Below are 19,303 nucleotides of genomic sequence, written 5' to 3'. Positions count from 1 at the left end.
ACGCATTTCTAAAATGCTAAATCCTGTACACAAGAATGTTTGACTCTTTGACTTCATCCATATTTAAATGTTGAAAATATTTGTACTGTTTTATTTAATTTCAATTTGCACATTAAAGTGCTATATGATGAAAAAAACATATTGAAACTGTTGCCGTCTAATAATTCAGCCATAGTATTGCTAAACTGTCTGTCATGACGAGAAATGGCAATTTAAAGGAATAGTCGTGGGAATTTGCTGATATTGTGTCTGTATGCTTACTATGAAGCTACAGCCAGGAGAACGTTATCTTAACTTCGAATAAAGACTTGAAACGGGGAAACAGCTGATGTCACAGTTAACGAAATGTAAAGCAGAAGACTACACGAGTGTAAAACTGAGCGCTGTAGTAAAATATACAAAAAAGCAAAAGGAGCAATATTTGGTGAAAGAAAAGGAGCTGCTATCGGAACGCATGAGGGAGAAGCAAAGAGAGCAGAGGGTGAAAATATGTGGCGATAGGAAAGAGAAAAGAAGGAGTTGTGTGACTAACAGATGAGTCACATATCTGGCAATCAAGACTGGAGACGAGGTCTAATCAGGCAACTCGAGTGAAAACACCTGTGGGGTTTTTTCATGTAGGCGGAGGGGTTTGGTATATTACGTGGAAGAAAGAACAGCAACGGCAAGAAGAATATGTGAGGCAACATGACCTGAGAACAGGTTAGTGGCTTAAATCACTCCCTATGTACTAGTGCTTACTGTCTGCCACTTTATTTGTGTCAAATGTTTGCTCTCAATAGTGCTCTACTACTACAACACTCTGCTGTGGCCATATTCCATTTCCTTTCCAATTGTAATTAATTTATGTGTGAGTAAGTATGACTTAAAAAGTCCAACAGACCTTTCATGAAGATACATTCCTCCACCACATCCAGAAGAGGAAGAGAGGGGGAATCGAGCAGCAGAGAAATATACGGATGAATGTGACAAAAGAAGAAGAGACTGAAACAGGAAGGCAGACGGTGCCAAGTGTTCAGGAACAGATGCACATACCGGTACTGTGTATAATACAGAGTGCACGCAAAACAAATGCACACACACCACTACAACTTAAGCAAGCACACACACTTCATCAGAAAACATACCGAGTTGTATTTTATTATATCTCTTCAAAATAAATAAACATAAAATATAACACAATGAAATAAGACTCGTAACGTCTCTGAAAGCCTGGAACAGAATAAACCTCAAAATAGTGCCTGCTTTTCAGTAAACAGAACTTGTACGTGACGTACAAAAAAAAAACGACTCAAAAATGTACAAAATGCAGCAAACGAATATCAAGTATTGTGCAGTTCTCCCCACATCACACCAGCTGCTGACAGTCAGCCACTACGGGGACATGACTGGTGTTGAGCGCCAGCAGCTACGTTAAAATAATGAGCAGCAAACAGCTCAGTTCATTTTGGTTCAGCAACATGAGCCAGTCAGGGATCTCAGTGGTGGAATACTTAAGTTAATACAATATAATGCACGACTGAAAGGTATAATGCACTGAGTCTGAAAAGCGCTTCCTGTTTGAAATACTAGTACAATTCCCCCTTCTGTAAAACTTTATTTCTCTTGTCTCTGAATCGGCAGCGCAAAGCTCCCAAACAAAAAAAAAAAAAAACAGTGTTGCTTGGCTCCATAGTTCTGTTGCCGTTTTTTAAAGCATAATCGAGAGAGTTGAGCGGACACATTCAGAGCAGGTGCGTTCAGCTCTCCCCTTCCTTAACACAAAGACTCACGCACTCCCCACAAACGCACGTAATAGAAAACGAGACTGGACATTACCACTCACTGACATCCATTCCATCCTTACATTTAAAAAAAGTTAGTTCCATCTTCAAAAAGCACTGACCAGTGGGAGTTCCTGGTGAATAATAGGGGCTCTGTGTGCGGAGCCTGGATTAATCACAGCAGTAGGGTATTTTTTTTGCCGAGCTGAAATAGCATCATCAAGTGAATGTCCACCGCTGCCTGTGGTTGCACTTGGTATCAGTAGTATGTTTGCTACTGTTAAGTAGATTCAGTGGTATTCGACTTGAGGGTCCATCTCCTCTTCACTGCTACATAAGAATCAGTCCGTCATCAATATTGCCCAATTCATTTAGGACGTACCCACAAATTAAAAGTGTGACATGCAGAATAAAAAGCGAACGAGATAAAAGAAAAAGAAAAACATTCAGACCGACATCTTCATTCTTCAGAACATCTAACCCCCTCTGTCAGACACGTCAGTCACATGACCACATGTCCACCTTCTCACAGATGATTGGGTCCTGCCCAACAGCAGTAGATAGAACAGAAACTACGCCAAGTGTCCTCGTTCTCACTTCCTCCGTGCACTCCCCGGTCTCTTGACGTGCCAGAGTTGATTGTGGATGGTCAGGGCGTCCACGCTGACCGACACCGACTTGGCGGGGATGACGTTGAACTGCTTGCGGTCCGAGCTGTATTTGTAGAGCTTGTCGATCATCTTGCGGCCGATAGAGCGCGGCCCAGTGCCTGTGAACTTGATGATCTCTTCTGTGTCCGGTAAGAAGGAGTAAATGCCACGGTACTGGCACCCACCGTCGCGGAAGAGCACGATCAGGTGATTGGACTCGCACTTTTCCAGCTCCTGCGTTCAGTGACACGGAGGGAAAATATCATTTCCGAATATGGCAAAATACGGAGGAAAAGCACAGTAACTGTGCGAATAATAGATAACAAAAACTAACTTTTTTACATGTTCACAATCAATAATCACCATCAATAAATACATTTCAAGTGATCACACTGACCTCCAGAATAACATTCTTCTGGGTCTCATTCACTTTTCCAGCCAGACAGCAGTGAGCAATGGCATTGATGATGATTGGCTTGTTGGACTTGGAGCTCGGCTCCTTGAAGAGTTTAGGACCTTTAACAAACAAAACATAACAATAAGATTAAATAAGGTAAATGCATAAAGGTCTGTGAGTGTTTAAAGGAATAGTTTTCGAAAATATGAAGATTTGCTTTCTTGCCAAGTTAGATAGAAGATTGATACCATCCTCATTTCTGTGCATTGAGGATGAAGCTGGAGCAGAGAATAGATTAGTTTAGCTTTGCATAAAGACTGGACGCAGTGTCGGGTGCAGTGACTTCCTGGTAAAAGAGTCCTAGGAAGTCATGGCCCGAACATAGAAAATGTCGCCTGGAGCTCCACATTTTGAACTACATAACAGATGTGTGGCTGTGATGAGTAACATGATTGTTCGGGTTCAAACTTATAGTTTAAAAATCATTTTCATACCAATAAGTTCCCAAACTGAACCATAGTTTTAAACCTCTATTACTGTACATCATGTTGCTCATCACAGCCACACATCTACCGCTTTTCTAATTGTCGAGCTTTAGACAACAGTTTAGCCTCATTCAAAAAAAAAGAAAGATGACACACGCAACAGTTACCCCGCTTACTCCGTGTTTAGGAAACAACGGGTGAAAGACTGGCCTGAACAAAAACGCGGAGCGAGGAGTTGATGTTGAACGCACCTGTTGATGTGTGCAGAATAAACTATGTTGGATAATAAATCAAAACCACATGTTTGTGAAGGTTCTGTGGTTATAATAACTGGTGCTGGTTGAACAAAATGTAACCAGTGGATCTGTTGTTGTGGCTTGACAACGGGCAACATCACTCCACTTGGAGACTGCAGCGCTGTGCTGGCTCTCTGCATAAATACTCATCTTCTGCCCAATTTACCAAAACATTGGAAGGATTTAGTTCTATCGTGGCCAGAAATTGCGAAGTTGTTCGCAAAAATGAATCAAAATGTGGGAACGATTTAATAAAATTGAGGAAACAAATTATATCTCATGCTTACAAATTAGTAAGTTTTGGCTTCAATTTATAAAAAACAATTTATTTTTTATGGCCACTCCCAGGCGACGTCGTTTTTCTACAGATAAAACAAACGCTAAGATAGACGGGTGTTGTCTCTGTCTTCATATTTATCAGAAAGACATGAGAGTGGTGTCGAAATTCTCATTGAACTCTCAGCAAGAACGCAACGCAAAGCAGCAAACGTTCAGTTAGTTTAAAATATATCTTCTTCTCCATGTTTGCTCACCGTTGTACTCGGTCGAAGTGATGGAAGAGGCTATCGAGCCGTTCTCCCAGTCCCTCTCCATGTTCCTGCTCGACGCCCTGCTCAGCATAGGGAACGACTCCATGGAGCACACAGATCCAGCCCTGGAAAGCAGCACTTAAGAGGTCAATCAAATGACCACTTGGATACACAAGATGGGGAAGAGGCTATCTCCTCCGTTCTTACAGGAAGTCTCACCTCTGAGACTCCGCCCCTCCAGAGATGACGCTGTCTGCCTCCGTCGCCAAAGAGAGCGTCGATCCTCGATGACTGCAGCTCAGATCAGCTGAAAACGATGGAGACGGAAGGATTTAGTACCAGTTACTTTACTAAACACGTTTTAGTTTGCTCTTTCCACACCTGTCTACCGTGTATATGATAACAGTTTACAACCCTGTGATTCAAACACGGGACAGAATCTGCACACAATTGGCAAGACAACATAATAACAAATCCGATATTCAAAAAAAACTGACGGATGAGTGTAAAATACATCGCTGACTCCTCAAGGGTTTATCACGCTAACCGTTTCTATGGGCCGTGTATGTAAATTGATATCAGATCATGCAGAGCAGGTTAGAAGGTTCACCTTCCCTGCAGCCTGCTGCTGAGCCCTGGGCTTTGATCAACATGGACTTCTTCAGAGAATCACCTGCACAACACACAGTCACACACTCAGAGGACGACAACGAATGTACACAAGCCGATCAGCAGCTAGACAAAGACACCGCTCCAAGGCAACACGGAGCACTACACAAACATACACGCTGTTTCGGTACTGATCATCTTCTTACGTGTGGTGGATCCTTTGGAGAGGCTGTTGGACTCGGCGCGGTGCAGGGATTTAGGTCTGCTCCTGCGGGATTTAGTGCGTGGGCGAGGCTTGGCGAGACCTTGCTCCTCCAGCAACGATTCCTGCTTCCTCCGCAGGTATTCCTGCTTAATTATCTCTCGTCTCGCCTTCTCCTCCTCCTTGCGAACACGGTCCTCTTCTGCCTTGCGCCTTGAAGTTAAGACAGGCAGATTTTAACTGCATGACAAAGAGACACCCACACATACCTGCAGACTTCAGCCCTATTCACACGGGACTAGTGTTGCCTGGTGTCCTTTAGCAAGTTGTAATAATTGCAGAGCTCGTCTGTGATCTTAATCCCCCGAATCTGCCAGGTCTGTATTTTGTCTAATAAAAATTCCACAGCAAATGACCTACCAAATCTGCCAAACACAGGTCATGTGATAATATTGGATTTTTGTGAATCGGCATCTCTGTGATTAGGAGTCGTATCTCTTTTTGTTGTTGCAATGAACCCCAGAATTATGGAGGCTGAGTTGGCATTTTTAAATACAATTTTGACAGCATTATTGGTTCAGGAGGCTCCTCTCACGACACAGCATGGAGACTATTGCTGCATAGTTAGTTTTTTACATTTTAAACGACTATTAAAGTTTTCCAATGAAGATTTAAATGTCTGTCAACATATTTTAAGATGTTATCACCCTAAGAAAATGGAGAAAATTAGATGTTGTGTTATTATGGTTGTATAAAGGTAATTTATAGTGCTGTTAGATTGCTGCTCCCCCGCCCCGTTAATACAGGTGTGTGCGGGAGGTTTTGACCGCAGTGAAATGTTGTTTTTGCGAGGCTTAACACCAACGAATATGGATCGAAGCAGACTATTTCAAAAGATAAAAAACGTGAAGATTACGATAATTTTTTTAATAAATGTAGACTTTTGGACTGAGGCAATTACAGACGCTTTGAATATCACTTTTAATACATTTGTAATTTGTGAGTGTGTGAAACAAAACCCCGACCTGGTCTCATCACGTTTGAGCTCACTCTCGACTTCGTGATGCTGTTTGCGTCGTCTCGCCTCTTCAGCTTTGCGTTGCAGCTTGAGGAGGAAGGCAGCACGACGTTTCGCCATTTCATCCTCTGGTTTCTCGGCATCCTGGAAGATAAAAACAAAAAAGAATGCTTGAAATTCGTGATTGTGCTTCCCGGAAGATACTCGGGAATGTTCCAAAAGTTAGACACCCGATAATCTTACCTTAAAGAAGAAACCTATCACATTCTTCTGCTCGCCTTCTGCCGCGCAGTCTGTAACGTCTGCACTGCCATCCACCAGTGGATCCTTAAGCTCCGATAGGTCCACCTCGATCAGTTGACCCTTGACCCTTGTATTCTCATCTCCACCAACAGCATCTTTCCCTGAGTTGGAAATTGTGTTCTCCTCATGTGCTGCAGCCCGTGAGGGAGACTTCAATGTACCGTCAAAGAAGCACCCGGTTCCCTCTCCACCCTCTTGGTCGGGGTCATCCGAGACTCTGAAGGTGGCGTTTCTCTGAACACTTCTCTCTGGTCTGAAGCTCTCAACAATACTCCTCTCCTGGAATCTACCAGAATTGTCTCTGCCCTCCAGGGATTGAGTATACGACTTGATAGAAGCCATCTTGCTGTCGTCTTTACTTTGCTTTGGTTCCGAGGCCTTGCTGCGTTGCTGCGAGCTAAGCTTGGGAGGACGTCGCGCAGGGGCAGTGTTGCTGCCACTGATGTCTACAAAGTGAACTGCAAAAGCTGTGGAGTCCGAGGTAGAGGATGTGAAGTGTGTTGTTGTGTTGGGGGTCGTGCTAGCGCTTGATTCAACACGTTCAGGAGGTGACACCACGCGCTTCGTCGGAGGTTCAGGAGGTGACACCACGCGCTTCATCGGAGGTTCAGGAGGTGACACCACGCGCTTCATCGGAGGTTCAGGAGGTGACACCACGCGCTTCGTCGGCAGCTCTGGAGGTGACACCACGCGCTTCATCAGCAGGTTTTGCTGAAAAGACAGCTGCATCATCTGCTGCTGGATGGAACTAATAGCTTCATTGAGAAGATCTATGGAGTGGGAACACTCGTTCAGGTCCGGTTCAGCCACATTGTCCTGGGACAGCTTGTTGTTCCTGTTCATCTGGCCTCCCTCTGCTTGACCTGCCTTTGCCTGCACCTTCAGAGCATCAAGACAGGAGTCATCCCTACACGACTGGGTCTTTATTTTACTCCTGTCAGTTTGCTCTGAGGATTGCTGTGAGTGTCTCAGAGGCAGGGGAAGTGTGTCACTCTTCCCTCCACCCTTCTTTACGATGTTCAAGAACGCAGCTTTCCCTAGCTTTAGTCGCTGCCGTGCTGATAGGGTCTCCATCTTCTTCTTCTGATACTCGATGGCTCGTCTTTGCTCTTCCAGCTGCATGTGAAGTTGCAGCAGCTCTGAAGGCACGACTGGGGCGCTCCCCCCCAAATTCTTCCCCAAAACAGAACTAGGCTCCTTTCCTAGCCAGCTAGAGGCGCTGTCACTCCTCACTTGCCAGGGGGAGCAGGGGGCAACCTCAGAACCATCTGGTGTGGTCTTCTGAGAACTGCTGGTGCTTGAGAATCCATCACGGAGGCCGAGTTTAAGGAGCTTTCTCTCTGCAAAGCTGGTCATCTTGACACTGGTGCTGCATGTAGCGCTGCAGCTGCTCGCCCACGATACGGTGCTGAGGCAAGGGCTCGAGCGTCCACTGCCGCCTTCCTTATCGTCCCGCTCACTAACCTTCGAGTCTTCTCTCAGTTTGGCTGACTCACCCTCACCCTCTGCAAATTCACACACCTCTCCGTCCTCTAAGAATTGTCCCTTTCCTCTCCTCACGACTTCTTTAGTCAACTCCATCTGATCGTCCTCCTCCTCGTCTTCCTCGAGGTCTGCGATGTCAGAGTCGGAGTCGTGCCCTATTTCAAGCGCGGTGGAGGAAGGAGTGTGGCTGTCTGTCTCTCCGGACAAATGAAGGAAAAAGCCTGGGGACTGCTTCTTCTCAGACTGAGAGATGCCTGCCGACCCCTCTGTGGGTGGCCTGAGAGAGCTGGGGACTGATTCTGACACAGGTATGGCCGTAAAGGTACTTCTGTTTAACTCCGCCGCAGTGGCTTTCCTCTGTGAGGTGCTTGGGACATTAATGGCTGCTTTTCTAGCAGCCACTGTCGCTTTACAGCGACTCTCACCACTCTCCTCCTCCTTGTTCAGGCTGATGCTCTTCTCTTTGGCTGGCTTAGGGATGGCAGGCATCAAAGGCTCCAGATAGTAGCTGTCTGCCGGGTGGTCCAGAAGAAAGAGACCCGCGTCAAGGCGGGGAGAGCAACGAGTATTGGAAACCCTCGAGGTGGATGTTGCACTTGGGATTTCCAGCTCATCCTGCTCCATGTCACTCCCAAGTCGACATCGAGAAAATGCAGAAGGGTGGATTACGGCAACAAGTTCCTCCTCTTCTACTTCCTCTTCCTCATCCTCTATGCGCATGTGACTAAGCAGGCTTTGACCACTTAGCCTGTGTTGAGGCAGTTGAGGACCCAGCATGTGTTTGGGGGTCATTATATTGGAGGCCAGGCTGTCTTTGCTGATGGAGCGAGCGAGGCTAATACTGTCTGCGTCGTCCTCCAGGGGACAATGCAAGGCGTAGGTCACCGGCTGGGATAAAGGCCTGGACAGGGTGACAGGGATAAATATGATTTGCGTAAGCCAAGTCTCATGAATCGTGGAACAACATTGGTCTGCTACACCTGTGCCTGCTGATACGTTGTAATCACACTGCTCACCTCTGCCTCCTCTCTGGCCAGGCCAGTATTGAGCCCTGATGCTGCCCGTCACGTGTCAGAGAGTTGGACCTGTTTCTCAGTCCTGTGCAAAGAAAATATGATCAATACAACAACAAGAACTTCTCAAACAGGCAACATTGATTGTGGATGATTTTAATAATCTACACTTGGGAAATGAACTCTCTAGGTTGAATATAAAACTGACTCCAAAGGATCTGATATTAAAGTATACTTTATTTTAAATCTTACACTAAATATCACAGTGAAATGCTTACATTAACAGCTATTCAAGTACCTTGAATACCTCTATCTTCCTTCTCCCTTCTTTGTTTGTGACTTGAGGCAGCACGCTGCATTGGAGCCTGAGTAAATATTAGTATTATATTACCTGAAGTGCTCTCCTCAGTCACTTTCTGTTGTCTTTGTCTCAGCGGCAGTAAAGAGTGAGATGGGCTGAGGGAGCCTGGTTGACTGCTGAGAGAGGTTTGGGTTTTAATGTTAAATCTGGTTTGAGTTTAGCTCCTCAAATGTTTAAATGATGTTGCTTTTCTTAAACACAAGTGTAAAATACAGAACATTAATCAGTAAATCTGTGACTTGCAAGTAAAACTGTGTGTGTGTGTGATGTTACTGGAAAACACAGTTTGTGGATATTACCTGAGGTCGGGACTCGGGGACGATGCAGTCAAGATGTCTGCAGAGTTTGATGATGTCAGGAAACTACGTTTGGTGACGTTGGAGATGGGAATGTGGGATCGAGAAGCCTTGGGCTGCAGCAGCAATCTCACTACACAAATAATAAAGGGGATATCAGCCATCGCAAGAGATCCTACAACACAATGCGCCATTGTTTACAAGAGCCACTAGTTTGATTAACAACTATCAAAATCAGAAATACTTTGATTGGTGTTAATTGGAACATTACAGTTGCAAATGTATGCATCAAACACACACAACATACAACCACAGTGTAAATAAGTGAATAAACTGTGCTTGTTGTGACGAAAATGTTCAAGTTGAGCGTGTGTTATACCGTCTCTGATTTCATGAAGGTCTCTGGGCTGCACAAAGTCTGGCTTCACGATCTCAAACCACCAGAAGAGCTCCGCAATGAAGACCATGACGTTGTTCTGCAAGACACAATGATCACGTTCAAGGTAAAAAACAATACAAAGACGGGACAATGTCGTCGGCACGTGTCGTATAACCTTCTGGTTGTGAAGTGTTTTCAGGGCTCACCTTTAGTACCAGTGGAGAATACAACATGTCCTCGGGCTTCAGGTAGAAGCATTTGTTCAGGTACTCATGAGAGAACTCTTGTAGTAGCTGGATGTTGTACATACTGTCTGCTATGGAGGGGACCTCCTTCAGACAGATATCTGCACAGAACAGGACAACAATGGTCAATGCATATGTTTGGCATTTTTGGAAAATACACATTTGCTCAGTTGCCGAGAGTTGGATGAGAGGATTTGATACTGGTATCGATCTACAGTCCAATGTTACTGTACCTTCCAGTCGAATGAGTTCTGGGCAATAGAAGTGGATCACAGCCAGCAGAGCTGTGCCGTCACACACGTCCTTCAACAGGTCGTCCAACAGAGGGAAGTGCTGAAGTGCTCGACCCGACAGGTGATCTCTGCGGTAACGCACCTGCACAGGAGAGGGCGCGAGTTTAAACACAGTACACAAATGTATCTAATCAGGAAACTGAGTCACATGCTCACACACACACACAACATTTCTCTCTTTGTAAATGACTCTCTGGCTGTATTTAACACTCTGGAGAGGAGGTGTCTGTAAGTGGCATCCAGTGCTTGATGACCTTAAATTATCTTTCATCAGATTAGATCATGAGAAGCTTTGCAAACTCTTTCAGAGAATCATGTGCATCTGACCTGTCATGTGGTCCAATAATGTGTGCCTCGCTCATAAGGACTTATGCAAGGATGTTAATCATTTTCAGGTGTAATAGTATAACTGAGACCAGGGGGGGGGGGGGGGGGGGGGGGTTAGTAGTTGAGTGATTATGATTCATGACAAAAAAAGTGAAAAACAATCACGGTCAGGATGAAATAAACAAAAGGGTTAATGGTGAGTACATTACCATGTGAGAGAACTCCACAGGCTCCAATAAGTAGCTGGCCAGAGCATGCAATATATCAGGCTGGTGAGGGAAGAAAGACATGATTGGGAGGAAGTTAATGAAATGAAATGAGGCAAGCCATGACTGGATGAGTGGACTCCGGACAGGTTGCCTTATGGCAACAGTTGGTTAGAACTGCCCGGGTTTTCACTTCACTTTTTCGGATAAAAACCAAAACAGAAAGTGTAGAAATGTACCGTGGTGAGTGGATGTTTTGAGGGAGGGGAGGTGATGAATGTGAAAGCTGAATACTGAAGGCACTGCTTCAGGGTTTGATGCAAAGTAAAAGCAAAAGATGAGCAGGAAAAAATAGAAAAGTGTCTCATGAGCTTGCTGTTTCTTCCTTTGCCACAAAGGGGCACTGTTTCATCTTCACTGTTGACATTATGTTTATACATCACTGCATTGGCTCCTTTGACACTGAAACACACACATCTCAGACAGACATACACGCAAGAGAAGGCTAGCGGTTAAACTTACAGGTACAAGCTTCCAGTACCATTTGGAGGGAGACTAGTATCCGAGAGGCAGGAAAGGGGGGGGAAGTTTGGGGAGACACAAACAGGAAGAGCAGCAGACAAGTCAAGGGTCATATACAATGACAACAAATCAGATTATCCACCATGGAGACTGCTCTGATCTTAAAGACAAAGCTACTAGAAGTGTTTGTGTGTATTGTAATTAAATATGAATACACAGACATAACAAATGCTCCTTACAACTTCAAAATCATCATGTTTTTTAAGTTTTCTTCGGTATCAAAGTAATCCAGTGAGAGTTTTCGTTAGATCTCTGCAGGCAAGATCCAATGATTAAACCTACACACGATAGTTAATGCACCCAGTGAGGAAAGGACGCATGCGTATAAAATCCCAGCCAGACAGACAATAAACAAAGGCAACAACATTACCAAAGAAAGACAGTGTTCAACTGAGAGGAAGCTTTTTCTTTCTGAAGCAGTGCGAGAAAGAGACAAAGAGGCAAAGACACACAAGCTGTTACCTTCTGGTGACTGGGCGACTCCAGCAAGTGTTGCTTCATTTTCATCTCTTTTTCGATGATCTCCCTCATCTTTATGTTCACCTGTGAACGACAAAAAGGTACCGCGGGTCAACACAGATAGAAGAAAGCACAAATGTCAAACACCGACACCCATGCCTGGGTCCTACCTTGTTGATCCAAAAGACCATTGCGTCTTCCAGGTGAAAAGGCAAGTCCTTGGAGGCACTGAAGTTGGAAAAGCGCTTGACGCTGGACACCACCTTCTCGATGCTGATCATCTCCACCATATAGGCCATCATCAGGGCATCGACGAGGTGGACGTGGGAGATCTGGAAGAATAGAGATCTTTGCTGATTATATCGCATACAACTACTGCATTTTTTTAATAGTCGTACATACGTGGGCTTTTCTGTGAAGAAACATTTTAGAGGTAAGAGATGCTCCATCACTGAGTTGCCATGGAAACAGGGCAGAACGGCTCTTTACTGGAAACATGCAGAGTTCAAACCGATGTTTGTTATTGCTGCAAAAAGGCCAGTGGTGAGCTAAAGCTGGACAAAAGGACGATGCGTGTGTTTTGCTGGAAGCCTGGCAATGGATTTATTTTTACTTGAAAAAAAGGGTAATTTCAATAGATGTCTCAAACAAAGAATCTATTCCATGTAAAGATGATCTCAGAAGAGTCTCTTCAGTGTCTCCACCTCATATGAACCCCCGTCTACTTTCACATATACTGCCACAGACAATGACACTGGACAACCAGAGTCCCGCCTTTTGTGTTTTCACACCTGAGAGTGGGTTCATAATAACTAAAAAATGTTGAGCAATTGATTCATTTTGCGTCATGAATATTTTAGTTAAACACTCTGAAACTTTAAAAACATCCACTGGTGCATTATTTATTCCAATACTGTTGACTCATGTTGGGCTCTGGAAAGCAAAGTCACATTAGCTTGTTGTCAGTCCACTCGTTACACGACTGCAGAGAATTTACCCTGATTGCCACGACAGTGAACATGTTGTGACCTATTAATGATCTAACAATTCTTAAATTAGAGAACATAGACATGTTATCACAAAGTTTTATAAGGCAAATGTGTACTATTACACATCCAGCATAAAGGATTCATTCGGAGTTGTGTGTCTGATCACCTGATGACTGTGAGTCCAATATTCACTCTCCTTTTAGCTTAGTGTGGTCTCCTCTATCTCTTGAGGGGCATTTCTGTCTCTTTAGCTGTTGCTCTACAACCAGACATAAGGTTAAGCTATACCCACCATCTTGATGGGAGTCGAGCTGAGGTCCAGATCAGAGACAGGTGTGTTGTCCGTCTCCAGGACATAGATGCCTTTCCTGGACAGGGCCTGGATGACAGACTGGTGGCTTTGGAGTGAGGCGGCCTGCTCGGCGTGCAGGATGAGCCCACACACCCGGCAGTAGAGCTCCCCGGACAGCAGCAGGCGGATGATGGGGGGCTTGATGTGTTCCTGCTCATACTGGTCGGTATAGAAGGGGCTCCGCAGGTCTGTAGGGATGTGATCTGGTAAGAATGATATCATTAAAGGAATGTTAGTCAGGGACTTTCTTGTACCTATTAAAGTTGTATTAAGTCACAAATCACACCGTGCATCCACACTACTTTTGTACACACACGTGTCCGTCAATGCCTCACCATGTTACGTAACAGAGACTTCTCAGGTATTAGACTGTCTAATAAGAAACCAATGCAAGAGGAGAGCACTGAGACAAAGTCAATGGTCAAACAGCATGACCAGCAGCCCTGAAGGCCCCTAGGTGGACCCACAGGCTTTAAGCCAATGAGCCAACAGGACTTAGTGGTGATACTTAAGCTGGTGGTGTTGTCCCAGCGGGGTATCTTCATGCTCATGGACACAGACACGGTGCAGCTATTTTTATTTGCCTTGGACATTTTTACACGGAGTAAACAAACAAGATATGTGACATGTTAGATCGTGAGCTTTAAAAGGTGCTGATCGGCAGATATTCTTAACCTTTGGTCAGAGCCAGGCCAGCTTTCTCCCCCTGCATTTAGTCTTTATGCTAAGCTAGGCTAACCGCCTTCTGGCTCTAGCTTCATAGCTAATGCACAGACGTGAAAGTGGTATCAATGTCCTCAACTGTCAGCAAACCAGGTGTTTGAAAACTGGAGTCATGTTAAATCCCTGTCTGATCGTCTCACTGACAGTGTTGCTGTTGTGTCTCTCACAAGGCTTAAGATCTTGGCAATGACACTCGTGAATAAAAGTGCATCTTCAATAATAAGAAAATAAGGCTGAGGCTTTTAAAATGCCCACATTTAAAAAGAGGATAAGTGATGATACTTGGATCAATATTCAGCCACTTAACAACAGTATCTTTTTTCTCATTTAGCTTCACTTAGAAGCCAGCTGACTGAGGCGAACAGGCAAAATAAGAAATCCATCAGTGGAAAACACACACACACACACACACACACACACACAGCAGGCTCCGGTCAGAGCTACAGCACACTGTGAAAACCATAGCTGTGTCTTTCACAACAGACTGCTTGCTTGGCACACCTCCAGTATCTATCTCACTCTGCATGTGTCGTGCTGCCATATGGGCTTGAGAATGCTCATTATACATCCATCCAGGTCTGTCTTGATTTGTCTCGTTTGTGTTTCTCTCAACAAGAGCAAATCTTGCACGTCTTCCTTGCGGCAGATTTCCAAAAACACATCTCTCTTCACCCTGGCCACTTCCTCAGCCTCAGCTGTCCCAGAACGCCCAACATCCCAACCATCCTCCATGTTTGAATGTGGGGGCTGGGTTGCAGTTTCATCCCATCACCAGGGCTTGCCCATTGAATCGTTTTATGGTCCCTGGCATCAGGAGGTCTGTGTGTGTGTGTGTGTGTGTGTGTGTGTGTGTGTGTGTGTGCGCGTGTGTGTGTGTGTGTGTGAGAGAGTGGGTTGGGGAATTGGAGGAGGAGGAGAAGCAACTGTCACTCCTAATCCTAGATGCTAATACTCCTTAGATATTTATCATCCACCTGATCCAAGCTTTTAAGCCCACCCTGGTGTGCGTGTGTGTGTGTGTGTGTGGGGGGGTGAATCCAGAGGAGGGGGTGCAGGGAAAGCCTTTGTTCCTCTTCTTTCACACACAAGGTCAGATTGATCAGCAGAGATCTTGCTGACAGTCAGGGCAGGGCTGTCAGACTCTGGTCTCTGCAGGGGAAAGCCACTATTCTCTGCTATGAGAAGGCTTGATGGAGAATCCTCCTGTAGACAGTGTGTTGGGGAAACACAGCCTCCAAGCCAATGCACCCAGTAGGCACACTTATAAGTCTGACCTTGCAGGAAAAAAAACAAAAAGGCTGGTGTATGCAGCCAATCCGTCATGTTCTTTGTTTAATGAAGCTTCATCTTTGATTTAATGGTAGTTTATTGCTTTTTTATGTACAAAAATACCACTGGCCAATATAAGAGTGTGTGTTATGTTGATTTTTTTCAACATAACACACACTCTTACATACACGTATTCATATACAGTAAATAAACAAGCCATGCAAGTATTTTTTTGCCATTTTCTTAAAGCCATTCTAAAAACTGTCATGAGTCTCAACAAAAAGGCTGCGTTGGACAAAGACACACGCCTTCAGGTCCAATCCCATTAAGCACTTAAACATGTGACTGGCTATGCTGACTTTTGCACACGCAGACAACACAGTCCTCCCAGCACCGCCGTGTCGGTTGGTTTTCACTCCAATCTGATAAAGACTGTTTTGGCTCCTCTTAAAAGGGAAGAAGGAAGCTTGAAGGGCGGAAAGGTGATGGTTTGGTGCTTATTATGGGCATCGGATCTCTGCCCTGTTGGGTAACAGGGAGGTAAAGCTTTAACCAGCAAGACAGAGCTCACGATACTTCCAACGTTGGCACTAAACTTAAAAATGCTCCAGCTGTTAGGAGAGTAGTGCGATATCAATCACGATAATATGGTGCAATGCCGGGTGTGTGTGTGTGTCAGATGTTATTATCCTTCATTTATATTCTAATGCCATCCAATCTAATGCTATGAACCTCGCTACACATTACAAGCTTTAAGTTGTAGGGTTTTGTTTCCCTCTCAGAGTCCATTTACTGAGTCATCCTCTGCAAAACAGGAGACAGCACTGCAAGGCAGTGAACACTTACAGTATGTCTGGCTCATGAAATGAATATGATGATGTAGAGTTTTCCATTTGTCTCTGTGTCTCCTTCCAAATGCCTAATTGTCATGCTGATAAGACACAATCACGGCGACTGGTAGGCTTGCAGGAACAGCACAGCTGATCTCCTGCTCACACTTCCCAGAGAGCAATCAGCCAGTGACACAAAAACCCACATTCAAGGAGTCATTTCCAGACATTTACTTGCAGCCCATCCATGAAGCGCAATCACTTCTAATGTTTAAGGAGACCTCGTCAGAGCTGGGAAGGCTAGTGACCCGTGTATAAAAGACTGGCTGATCGTGAGATGTCGGTCTCGGTCTTCACTCACTAACATGAAGGTCTGGACTGTAGCTATGCTGCTGTCTTTTTCTCAGGAAGTTTGTTGACATTTTTACAGTGAAAAAAAATCAAATGACAATCTCAATGATACTCAACAACTTTGTGACAACTTATGAATCTAATTACTATCAACTATCTAAGTATACCAGCTAGTAATACCAATACTCTGCTATAAGGTCGCTAATGATTATTTTCATATCAATTCATTTGCTAATTGTTGTCTCGACTCAGGGAAGAAAAGCCAGTCACGATTTCCTAAAACCGAATGTGATGTCTTCAAATGTCTTGTTTTATCCAAAACCTCAAAACATTCCGTTTACAATCACACCTTTGTTTTGTTTTAGTTTGACGAATCATATTTGACGAATGTTTTCAGCTCTAAGTGTAAGTCTCTCCCTCCCCATATTTACCGTCTGCTTCTTCCCTTTAAACTCTCTATATTAAAAACAAAATACGATAAAAACAACATATATATCTGCTACCATTTCTAAATCCTCTCATGCAGTTGTACTGTACCCATGCATGACTGCATCATGTACTGTACTTCTATTTTCATTGATACCAGGCCTGTAGTGTATCAGCTTATAATACAAGTAGTGCGATATAATAGCCAGGCTCTTTGATAAAGATAGAGATATAGGTTGGTCAACATTCTGTTGTTATCTTGTTGATACAGGCATGTTGTTTGTTTTAGTTGCTCTCCATGACAGCATGCCAGAAAAGGAATTGGTGCAATCAATCCAGCTCCTTAACAGAATTTACATCCAGCTAATTATTCATGCAACTACAGTACTGAGTCTATATTTGCACAAATAACATAATATAGGCTGCTATACCATGTGCAGGTGCTGATATTCTTTACAGATAAGGAAGCCACTCCTGGGCTACTAGACAAACCCATGCAAAGCAGATTATTTTTGCTCCAATAAATGAATAAACAAAAGCACAATGTAACTAACAAGACTCAAAGTCTCAACAGAGGAAGCCTTACCTATACCATAAGCTTTGGCAAACAACCAGCGCAGATTTGCGTCTATTTTGGCTCTTGCAGAGTCGTAGAGCTCCGGCGGTACGACCTGAGCCTCCATGCCTCCTCCACCCGCATCATCTGCTGCTGCTGCTGCTGCTGCTGCTGCTGCTCTCCTCCAGGCGCTGCCAGCACTCACCTCCACATCCATCCTGCACGGAGGGACACAACAACATCATGGCACAGGAGTAGCATTACATCACCGGCATGAAGAACAACAAGCAGGGCCCTGTGGCCTCACTGACAGCACCTGCTCCACTGACGATGATGATGAAATACTACATAGACTCTCATTGTTTAAGGTAGTGGTACCACGAGTCCTATGCCACGAGCATATGTGTTTTTAAATGCCAGGGGGGGGGGGGGGGGGGGGGGGGAACACCATTTCTCTGCACCTTGCTCCAGCTGTGTCAGGTTGGAGTGTAATAAAAGCATCACTTTTGGACATAAATTAGAAATGCTTTGTGTTTATCTACCCGATATTAAAGACAACAATAGCATCTTTCGACGGCAGCTGTGTTTTTCTACCTCGGTCCTGTCGAGGCTGGACTAAAAGGGTGACCAGTGAATGACCTAACACCAAACCTAGCACCATTAAGTTAAAAGCTAGGTTAGCTATATAGCTAAACTGCGCACACACATACACACACACACACACACACACTGAGACATATGTGCAGACAAACACAACAAAAGACCCACCTTTAAGAGCGCATTGGGTTTGCTCTCGGCAGCTTTGTGTTTGAGAGGTGGTTGTTAAAACGCCGACATGCTGGCCTGGCTTCAGCTAGCGGTGAAATAACGAGAGGACCCTGCAGAGAGACACAAATCTCCGGCCTCTCAGGATAAAGCTGCGGATGGCGGCTGATGGTCGTTAATCCAATAATAAAAAAATCAGTTTGGCAAACATCCGGGAGTCTGTTTTCGAGGAAATTACTAATGTCCGATAGCCGGCTGTTTCATATTAAGGCTGTCATCGCTTCTGAGGGAGGACTGGCGGATCTAACGGTGTTGTAGGAGCCTGTCTCTATGACTGTTATCCTCTTCGCACCTGTTCACCTACAGGGGGCGCTGTGTGTCTGTGCTGGGACAGAGAGCACTGGTGTGGTATTGACTGACTGCCTGTGTGTGACACACTACTGGTGATACTGCAATACTGTCCGAGAGTATTGTACTTGCACCATAAAGTATGTCCATGAAGGACATGGAGCCCAAAAAGTGTTTAGTATTAAATTAACAAAGAAGACAATTCGACAGAAAGAAGTAAATGTTCATATGAATGCATTGATTCAAGATGAAAGAACTAATTAATTCAATCATAATTAACTCAAACTCAAATCATGGCAATGTATACTCAAATTGAATTTGTTTATTTCTACGTCTGTTTAACTTAATGATATTTTTCAAAGGAAAAGCTTTCCTCTTCCCCCCCCCCCCCCCCCCAACATTTTCGCCCCAAAATACAGGCACTGCATCTGTGTAAAACATGTACAGTAGGAGGTATGGTAAGCAACAGTAACCGATAAGATGAATACAAGAAAAAATACCTAAAAACTTAAAAAAGTGCTTGACGAATATATTCAGCTTGTTAGACAATTCCTACATATATAGGCTGAGTAGATGACTCGTAAAATGACCATTTCTTTTCACATCAGCATTGTATTGATAGATCACAGTTCACACATATATACACACCACCACTTTCACATACACAGTATCTACCATAATGCTAAATACTTGGGTTGTCTGGTCAGCACCATGGACAGCGGTCAACTGAACACAACACTTATCTCCACCATCACCAAAAGCCCCCGATTCCAGACATTGTAAATTTCAATTTCA

The 19,303-nt window shown here is 44.4% G+C and overlaps 1 protein-coding gene across 1 annotated transcript; it reads right to left on the bottom strand.

Annotated features, from left to right (window-relative positions):
- Positions 1–1,883: 1,883 nt before the first annotated feature.
- Positions 1,884–17,612, bottom strand: LOC306792822 (calmodulin-regulated spectrin-associated protein 1-B-like; the record flags this gene model as incomplete). The annotated part of the gene is made up of 19 exons (XM_079290159.1): positions 1,884–2,647; positions 2,811–2,929; positions 4,125–4,246; positions 4,341–4,428; positions 4,732–4,794; positions 4,937–5,145; positions 5,958–6,094; positions 6,194–8,639; positions 8,755–8,836; positions 9,143–9,228; positions 9,412–9,541; positions 9,788–9,884; positions 9,994–10,133; positions 10,266–10,407; positions 10,862–10,921; positions 11,903–11,983; positions 12,070–12,231; positions 13,181–13,443; positions 17,426–17,612. 19 exons carry the CDS (start codon positions 17,610–17,612, stop codon positions 2,357–2,359), a joined length of 4,905 nt encoding a protein of 1,634 aa, XP_079146285.1. The 3' UTR covers positions 1,884–2,356.
- Between the last annotated feature and the right edge of the window lie 1,691 nt (positions 17,613–19,303).

Source organism: Melanostigma gelatinosum (assembly GCF_949748355.1).
Source record: "Melanostigma gelatinosum genome assembly, chromosome: 18".
Taxonomy (NCBI): Eukaryota; Metazoa; Chordata; class Actinopteri; order Perciformes; family Zoarcidae; genus Melanostigma; species Melanostigma gelatinosum.
Note: the sequence above shows the minus strand (reverse complement) of the source record. Positions and strands in the feature narration are given on the sequence as shown.